The sequence below is a fragment of the Mus pahari genome, chromosome 1, assembly GCF_900095145.1.
Source record: "Mus pahari chromosome 1, PAHARI_EIJ_v1.1, whole genome shotgun sequence".
Lineage (NCBI taxonomy): Eukaryota > Metazoa > Chordata > Mammalia > Rodentia > Muridae > Mus > Mus pahari.
The window spans coordinates 135808454-135818288 of NC_034590.1; the positions used below are offsets into that span (position 1 = coordinate 135808454).

At 46.6% G+C, this 9835-nt stretch overlaps 1 protein-coding gene across 7 annotated transcripts in view; it reads right to left on the bottom strand.

Annotated features, from left to right (window-relative positions):
- Positions 1-6409: 6409 nt before the first annotated feature.
- Positions 6410-9835, bottom strand: part of Tjp2 (tight junction protein 2) — a 127302-nt gene continuing 123876 nt past the window's right edge. For 5 of the 7 annotated variants that reach the window (XM_029538183.1, XM_029538196.1, XM_029538182.1 and 2 more), the window contains 2 exons: positions 8460-8545; positions 6410-7473 (listed from right to left, as the gene is read on the bottom strand). In XM_029538183.1, coding sequence (XP_029394043.1) covers positions 7308-7473; positions 8460-8545 — 252 coding nt within the window. In that variant the 3' untranslated portion in view covers positions 6410-7307. The remainder of the gene's footprint in view (positions 7474-8459; positions 8546-9835) is intronic. The other 2 variants (XM_029538193.1, XM_021190404.2) reach the window with 1 other exon arrangement.

Below are 9835 nucleotides of genomic sequence, written 5' to 3' on the forward strand. Positions count from 1 at the left end.
TCCTTTTCTTTCTTTTTTTCTTTTCGTATCTTTTTTTTTTTTTGTATCTTGTGCATGAATGTTTTGCCTACATGTATGTATGTGCACTATGTCATTAGTGTATGATGCTGGCAGAGGTCAGAAGAAGGGGTCAGAGCAATCCCTTGGATCTGGAGTTATGGGTGTTTGTGAACTTCCCTGTGGGTGCTGGTAATGGAAGCTGGGTCCTCCACAAGAGCATGGATGTTCTTAACTGCTGAGCCATCTCTCCCACACCCAAATGCTGTTACTCATGATCTTTCTTATATTTTTAACTTCTAAGTGCCCTCATAATGAGCTGAGTAAAATGTTTGACACACCCAGTTTATTGATGCAAGAAGATCCTAACTCTACACACTAGCCAGTCTTTGCCTGGTCATGCTAAGTTCATGACAGTTGTTTTATTTTTTTTTTTCATTGGTTTATTAGGTCACTTTATAGCCCAGGCTGGTCTTAACCATGCAATCCTTCTGACTCAGCCTCCCTAGGGCTGGGATTATGGGTATGCACCACAACTCCCAAAGTATGACAGTTTTTCTGCACATCATCTTCTAATCACTTTCAGCTCATAAACTGATGTTGAAATGACTAAGGTAACTCACTCCTGTTATGACTCAGTTTTATGTTTGCTTAGGCAATTGTCAGCCCTCTGACTTCCCTAAAGTGGTCACATTTGCCTTGGCAACACAGTTGACAGTTTCATGGCCTTGGCCATGATTTATCCAGATGTATTAACCAAAATAATTAAGCTAAAGTAATTAGAAAAAATATAAGTAAAAAAAAAATAACTGGCATGTTATGTCTAAGGTAACTACCATGCTCTGCCAGGAATGAACGTTTCAAGGTAACTCTGACGCTCATCCAACTTGGATGTAAATTATGGTCTGTGGCTTTTTACCTACAAAACTCTGTACCTCTGAGCTTGGGTACCAAGAGATTTCATATGCACAACTCTGCTCTTCTTGGTCTGGCTATCGATAAAAAGGACTTAAAACTTTTAACTGGCTTAACATGGTTGCCAATACTTATCTCCTGTGTATCATTACCGTGTCACTTGTTGAAGTTGACACGAACACAGTATAAGAAGTTTGTTTCTTACCGGCTTTACTTGCCTTTGAGATTGTTGTAGTTAGGTTTTCCCCCCCATAGTTCTGATCAAAGGCCTGACAGAGACAATGTCATGGAATAATGGTGTATTTTGACTCACCTTTTCAGAGGGATCAGCTGTAACCACTGGCTCCTTGCCTACTGTGAGTGTGTGTGGGCAGGACTTCTTCAGGGCAGACTGGAAACAGGGAACACAGAAAGATACTGAGAATACAAAGGATGCAGAAAGAGGTAGGGGTAGATACAGCTCCCAAGAGCATTCCCATAGTAACCATATTGAACCTAGATCTTACATCCTAAAATTTCCACCACCTCCCCTAGTACTGCCACCAGCTATGGAGCAAATGTTCAAAACACATGAAGGATACTTCCTATTAAGCCATAACAGTGATAAAAGATTAACATTATCCACTGCATATTTCCTACACACTGTGGTCATCATGAAAGCAAATATAGGCACCCCTTCCTTGGTGTAGACAGAAACTGGTGGGGAACAGATCTGTGGTTGATGATTAGAGTATTTTAATTAATCTTTATTATTTTTATGTGTGTGTGTGTGTGTGTGTGTGTGTGTGTGTAAGTAAATGCTAAAAATGTATGGATAGCCATGGCCACTGGAGGCAGAGTTATAGGCAGTTGTCAGCTGCCCAATGTGGGAACTGGGAACTGAACTCAGGTGCTCTGAAGGCAGTACGTACATTCTACTGCTCAACCTCTTCTCCTGCCCATCTCCCTTCTTCAAATTGTGAGTTATATTTTTATTTATGTATATGGTATATTTCTGTATATACATATGTGAAGTATTCTAGCATGCTAGACTACTCTTGAAAATACATAGATGGATGGGCATACATGAAGATTGCTAAAGGAGTTGATAAGTTTGACTGGGAAAAATCAGAGAAGCTGTGGTAGGCCATGTATTAACTAGACCTAGAAAGGTAAATGGGGTTGTCCTCATTTGCACTCCCGAAGGCCATCTGGAGAGGAAAGGGTTTATTTCAGCCCACCTATTCTACCCCTTCACTGCAGGAAGCCAGGGCAGGAGCTCGAGGCAGGAAACTAGAGACAGGAACTGAGGCAGAGGCCCCAAGGAGCTTCTGTGTCCTTTGTATTTGCTAAGCCAGCTTGCTGATACAACCAGGAACCACCTCTGCAGGCATGGCACCACCCACCTGGACCCACCCACAGCAGGTTGGACCTGCCCATATGAATCATCACTCAAGACCACGTGCACAGGCCAGTCTGGTAGAGGCAATTCTTTAATTGAGGTTCCCTCTTCCCAAGTATGTCAAGTTGACAACTGAGATTAGCCATCACAGGGGCTTTAAAAACTGACAAAGAAGAGAGAAAAAATTTTCCAGAAGATAGGAAAACAAAAATCAGGAGTGTATGGGGCTCAAGCATTCTCATGCATCTGGACCATATACAGGTTTTGTAGGAGAAAGGATTTGGAGAATCATGTGGGGTATTGTTTCGTAACACCCTAGAACTGGGTGGCTTAAAAACAGCTTGTTATTTTCCTTATACACAGGTAGGCTGACCTACCTGTGAGTCAGAGAATTTTTGCTCCACCTCTCATCACCACAGACTCACCTAAGACAGTTCCACTCATGCGATGATGACAGAGGAATAGGAGAGGAAGTCACAGGGTGTCATAGTTTAGTCCTTGAAGATCCCTTAAAGGTCCAGGTACTAAAGAGTTTGGACTCCAGGATGGTACTGTTGGGAACTGGTGGACCCTTAAGAGGTGAGTTTTACTGGGATATCTTTACATTACAGGACTCACAACCTCAAAGGAAGCGATGGGACTCCTACCCTGCCCCGCCTCACCCTTACTCCCGGAACATGAGTGCGGTACTGTTTGCCTCTGTGTTCCCTGCATGACGTGATGCTTCCACGGACCCAAAAGCAACATGGATCATAGAATGAAACCTTCAAAACTATGAGTCCAAATAGATCTTTTTTTTTCTTTTACCCTTTTTTTCTTTCCTTTTTTTTTTTTTTCCAGATATTTGTGATAGTAATAGAAAGTTATCAACACCAGTCATGTGAGATCTCAGGTGGAGTGGCCATTGGCTGGTTCCCCGACTGGGCCTGGGGTAGCAGGCGAGAGATTAGAAATGCAACTAAGCTGAGGAGGACAGATTTAGAGTGCTGAACAAGGAGCAACCAACCGGGCAACTAAGTTGAGGGAAGATGTAGAGGTGTTGAACATTCAGCTAGACTTTATACAGTCCAGGATCCCAGCCAGGGGGGTAATGGTGATTCTAGATTGACAACACTAGCCACATCCACTACACCCAGCACACTGCTATTTGTAAATACCCTTAGGTTGAACTATCTCCAAGAGACAAGATTTGCTCAGAGACTCACAGGCTTCACTTGAACTCAAAGACACTGGCTGCCCTCCAAATCCGGATCCCAGTATCTTTGATTAAAAAACACTCCAAATCAACTTGCAGTGATTCTCAGTTCCCGGCCTGCTAATGGAGGTGAGCAATGGCTAAGTGTTTCCCACAGACCCTTTATCCTTCCGGTGTTCCCTAATGGAACTATCTTAGAAAGGCGGGGAACACCGTGAACAGGACAAAGCAGCTTGCCATGAATTACGGAAGGATTGTAGGAAGAGCCCAGGCCCAGCCCTCACCAGTTTTCTTCCAGAACACAGTCACTCTCTCCTCCACCCCTTCTCACAGACACCTGCTCTCAGAGCTCAGCCCACCTCTCCTACGATCATTTACTTCAGTAGAGATCTTCCCTCCCAGCCGTGCATCCCCGATAGATGCAGACTCAGGATAAAGCCCGCGACAGAACGCTACCTCACACATTTCTGTTCCCTTACCCAAGGGCTTCTGCATGCTTTCTGGGGATTGTGCTACTGTCCTCAGTAAAGGATGCAGACTCAGGATAAAGCCCGCGACAGAACGCTACCTCACACATTTCTGCTCCCTTACCCAAGGGCTTCTGCATGCTTTCTGGGGATTGTGCTACTGTCCTCAGTAAAGGAACATAGAAACAGACGTCCCAAGCCAACCAGTGGAACATGCCTGGAACCCCAGCACTCAGGAGGCTGAGCCAGGAGGATTGACATTTTAGAACAGCTTGGATTATGCAGTGAGATCCATCTCAAAAAAAAAAAAAAAAAAGTGACCCCCCCCAAAATTTTTTGACCCTCCCCCCCAAATCATCCTTGTATATAGTAGCCATTTGGGAACTCCCCCTCTGCCTCTGAAAACCTGTGGCGCCACAACAGAGTGAATGCCACCCTCACTCAAAGCTCACTTCCCCAGTCTCTTCCCCCCCACCCTTTTCTCTATCCTATGTTTCCCATTACACCATGGGTAGCTTTGAGTCCTCCTCAGACAAAGCAGCATGTGACAAGCGATGGAGGACCGCTGGCGGTCACTGGGCACCGACGGCCATTCCAGAGACCAGATACACTACCTGTCTATGCCACTTAGTGCATCTGATGCCTGCCTGTGCCAGTGCCTTCGGGGACACCTCCTGACCACCCCTAAATGGTTTCCCACATGGCATGCTCCTGTATTTTAAGGAGGGAGGAACAGTAAGTCACCTGGGGTTTAAGCAGTGTGTGTTTTCAGCTGTTGCAGCCAGTGGCTTTTATTTGTAGAATGAGCATCTTTAGTCACTGCCTGGAAGACAGCTCAGAAATTTAAGCTACAGTAATCGATGGCTTGGAGTCACAGTACCAAAACTGACAGGCAGGAAAAAAGAACAAGTGTAGAGCATGACTCATTAAGCCCTAGCTGTAACTCCACCAAAACCTAAGTCTACTATATAACATAAAGAACCCTTGCCGGGAGAGGCAGTGCATGCCTTTAATCCCAGCATTTGGGAGGCAGAGGCAGGCGGATTTCTGAGTTCGAGGCCAGCCTGGTCTACAAAGTGAGTTCCAGGACAGCCAGGGCTATATAGAGAAACCCTGTCTCGAAAAACCAGGGAAAAAAGGAGGCGGGGGGATCCTTAACAGAGTTCATCCTTTTCAGGGCTTCCTCTCCCAAATCCAGGGTGCTTTTAATTCACATGATCTTAAATTCCTAAACTGTCATACATATTTTGCACCTATTTTATTCTTTCAAGAGGGTGGAAACAGGTGAGTTTTTCTAGGAAGCAACCTAGTAGGAAACACAAGCCTTAAAAGCCCACCACTTCAACTTGCTAATTCCAGTGCTGAGAATCTATCTACCTGTGTGTGTGTGTGTGTGGGGGGGGTGGCTGACATGATGGCTGGCACACAAAGCACAGCTTAGATAAAGGGAGAGCATCTAACCTAATAGAGAAAAAATAGACATAATCAAACTGATCAATGGGCGAGCGTTCACTTACGAAGCAGGGGCAAGATTAGTCTGCGGTGATGAGTCACGATGGGCATGGAGTTCTTCACTGCGTGAGAGAACATTCTTGATAAAACATGAATCGGGAACAGAAGCACAAACCCAGCACTGTAGTGGGCGGTTCTTATGCTAAGGTCCTGTTCCCCAATTGGTTCTTAATCCGTCAGTAAAGAAAGCCATGGACCAATTGTTGAGTGGAAGGAACAGGCGGAACTTGCAGATTCTGGGAGGCAGGCAGATGTAAGGAAGGTGGAGTTTGCCATGTTTTGGAGAGAGAACTGGGCAACCATGTGAGATCTCGAGATGGAGTGGCCACACAGGCAGCTCCTACAGGCAGGTGATCGGGGATGTTTGGCAGGAGGGCAGGTGGGAGAGACTGATAAGGGCACGAGTTTCCAGGCCAGAGACACCCAACAATTGTGTCTTAAGGCAGGTTGAAAAGGAACAACTGTGTGTCTGTGTCTTTTATCTGATGATTCAAAGGAAGCTGGGAGGGGGCTGGTAGCATGGTCGTTTCCTGGAGCAAAGATGGATAGAGCGTAAAACTACACACAACACAGCTTAGCCTCAAGGATCTCCCACAGACACGCAACAGACACACAACAGACACTCATGAATAAGAGACTGGAGGAATGATCAGACCGGTGACGGGGTTTTTTTCTTCTTCCCATGTTCCCATTCCCCGTTGTTTAAGCTCTCACTTCTGTGATCACAACGGGAAGGAGGAGCCAGATAACCGGCCAGCTCCGTGCTCTAGAGTACTTTTGGGAGGACCCAGGTTTGATTCCCAGCACCCACATGGTAGAGCACAATCAATGTAACTCCAGTTCTGGGGGAATCGGATGCCCTCTTTGACTTCTGCAGGCACTGGGGTAATGTGATACACACAGATGCATGCAGGAAAAACATTCATACACAATTTTTTTTAAGTCTTTTTAAAAATTCTTTTAATTAAAATAAATCAGGAAGAATGGGGTGTAGTTCAGCACCCCGAATGCATGAGAACCTTGGGTCCCACCCCACAGTGCCCAGAAGGAAGGTATGTACAGATTCAGCAGTAAGCTCAGCCTTGACTTCAAGGTACTCCTTTTTATTAAATTACAAAACCACCCAATGTCAGTACATACGCTGGTAGAGAGGAAACAAAACACCCTTTTCTCAAGTCCCTGCCTTTGTGGAACACGTAGTTCCAGACAAACAACGGACACTCTAAAGCCTTGGCCTCCGAGCTACGCAGACACACTCCCGAGGGTCGCCGTCCTAGGTACAGTCGGAATTTATGGAAGATACTACAGATAATGCCCTGAAAAGGTGGCATGGTGCAGGGGCAGTCACAGCTGCTAAACTGGTATAAAACTTTAGTCAAAATAAAAGATTTTAGTACATTATGGGTTTGCATAAAGCGTCAGGGAGGCAAACGTGAGACGCTGCTTGTCAAAGGCACTTAAGAGAGTCGGGATAAAATACTTCTGAACTTAGTCTGAGACGGAGTCATTTTCTTACTCCCTCTTCACATCTGCTTCACACTGAAGCCGTGCTGGAAGGCAGCCACGAGTGAGGAAAGACAGTTATTGCTCGATATACATATTAAAAATACAGAGAGGTTAATACAGATCTTGGTCCACACCAAAGCAAGTAACAGTTATCGAACTGTAGTGTTTCTCTTCATTCAAGAAAAGTCAGAATCAACTTTACTCCAGTCCCACAAACAGAGCCTTCAGTTGATAACTCGTGCTGTCCGTTGCCTGGGTCTCCACCGTATCTCTGCAGTGCATTTTCCCTGGAGAAGATCTCCAGGTGACCTCGCAGGAGTCCACACGTAGACCTCTATAACTCCGTGTCTCGGTACCGGGAGGGCTGGCTGTAGTAACCCCGCTTCGAGTGTGCTGCCAACTGCTGGCGGTATTCCTCCTCCTCGGGGTCACTGCCGTAGCTTCCTCTGGTGTCCTGGTAAAGTCTGGAAGGAACTTTCTGTGGCTCTGGGGGTCTAGAACTTAAAAAAAAAAAAAAAAAATGAGGTTATCAAACACAGCCCATGCCATCTAGATGGCTACAGGGGTCACTGAAGCTATGAGCCCAGCAAGGCTGATTGGTTCTTGACCCCTGAGCACATTCGACCACCAGGAAGGGCACTGCTGGCCCCTCTTCTGGTTCACAGGGTGATAAAGGAAGATATTTGGTCAGCCACCTGTTTTCTGAACGAACACAGGAAGACTGTACCTGCTGTACTCCAAGACACCCCACTACACCCCTACCCTCCACCCCCGCCCCCAGCAAAGAGTTCTCTCCAGTGTCAATCAATTGTACCAAGATTCCTCTGTCGGGTCAGCTTGGCATTCAGAGCAATCTACGTGCCTCTTCCCCTTTCAGTGCCTTAAACATGAGTCCAGCTTCCTGAAGCAGGAAATAATAACTCAAGATCACCGCAGGAAGACACTGATGCTGCCTAGCGCCTGCTCAGCACTTAGATGCTGTGTTAGCCCACTGACTGTCGCAGTCCTTCACATCCAGTTTGGCACAAGAGTCCTGACTGTGCATGGTGATACAAAGGAATTAAGGAGCTTGGCTATGAGCTACTAAACTTTAGTGACAAAAGAAACCTAAGCCCTAGGAATCTCTGCTCATGTGCCCTCCTAACTCAATATAAGGCTCTAATGTGGCACTGGGCGTACAGGGCAAGTGGCCAGAAACTTCCAATTCTGTAATCTTTTGGAGACAGGGTCTCTCTACATAGCCCTGGCTGTCCTGGAACTCACTATGAAGACCAGGCTGGCCTCGAACTCACAGAGATCTGCCTGCCTCTGCCCGGCCTTTGAGTCTGTAATTTTAATAGTTAAGTTTGACTGACAGAGTAAGGTTAACAGTTGGCCTGGGAAGGAAATTCTTAGCTCTCTGACATCTGGGTAGGGTACTTTCTTTCTTCAAATACAGATGCTGCAGAGGCTTCCTCCTCTGACCAACCCACCAAACAGCCCTTACCTCATGTGCGGGGGCAGGCCGGCATCTGGCTTGGGGGCCTTGATTGGAACTGCATAGATGTCAGGGTGCTTCTGAGCTATTTCGATCTGTGGTAATGAGGAAACAAGAAGAAAATGGGCAACTGCATGGGTCTCTTGCTGGTCAGGCCCGACCCTGTCCCCAGGTCCTACCACCTTCTGGTTCATAAATAGAAAAATAGATGTAAGCCTGTTTCATGGTTGGGTGTGGCCTAGTGGAACACACCAAGTAGTGGGGGAGCCCTGAGACAGTATACTAATCCATCAAATTCCGAGAGGTACAACGTAGAATGAATGGTGTGGCTATGGCTGGGGGGGGAGGGGGGAATGGGGATCACTGTCAGATGAGTACAGTTTCACTTGGGAATTGGGGAAGGTCCTGAGAGCAATGGAAGTGTGGGCTGCAGAGCAGGGCGAATACACTTTTACACAACTGAGCTGTCCACTCACAAACGACTGGAATGATAAATGCTATGTTAAGTAGGGCTTGTGGTTCCAACTACCTAGGAGACTGAAGCTAGAGCACATCTTGTGTCTGGGTCACCCAGGGCAACATCAGCAAGGTTTCAAGAAAAGGAGAGAGAAGGGGGAGAAAGACTGGGGAAAAGCCTGTCCTGCTTTTGTCCCCCGTCCCCCCCCACTTTTAAGGGAAGGTCTCACTGTGTCAGCAAGGCTGATCTCTTAACTCCTGGGCTCCAGTGACTCTCCTGCCTTGGCCTCCAAGCTCCTGTGACTGTAGCCCTGCTCCCACTTCTGTTGTCACAAGTTCTCTGATACTGAAATACTCACATGCATCTCAAACATTCTACCAGCTGAAAAACTATGCCCCACCGTCCCAGTGGCTGCTAGTATGCTACGGCAAATCTGGGAACACATGAAAGGCCCGAGGACAAACTAGCCATCACCCATATTCCAGCTACAATAACATCTGAGAGGTACTGACTTTAAACCCCCCAGCTCAGACTGGGACAAAGATCTACAGAATGAAGAGCTGAATCTTGCTGATACGGGACTTACTCATCTGGCTTTGGTTGATTTTTTTTTTTTACTTGTTTCTGTCTTCCAAGACAGGGTTTGTCTGGATAACCCTGACTGTCCTTGAACTCTTAGTAGATTATGCTTATGTCGGCCTCAAAGTCACCAAGAGCCACCTGCTTCTGCCTCCCAAGTGCTAGGATTAAAGGTGTGCCCCATTACACCCGGCACTGACAGGTTTTTGAACCGAAAAGGATGCGCTACCAGCTGGCAATCTGGAAGCAGCACAAGAGAACTGTGTGAGTGGCTGTGCCTGGCATGACCCTGGCAGTGGGAAAAGGGGGATGTACTGCTACATGAAGAGCAAGCATCTTGAAACTCTCA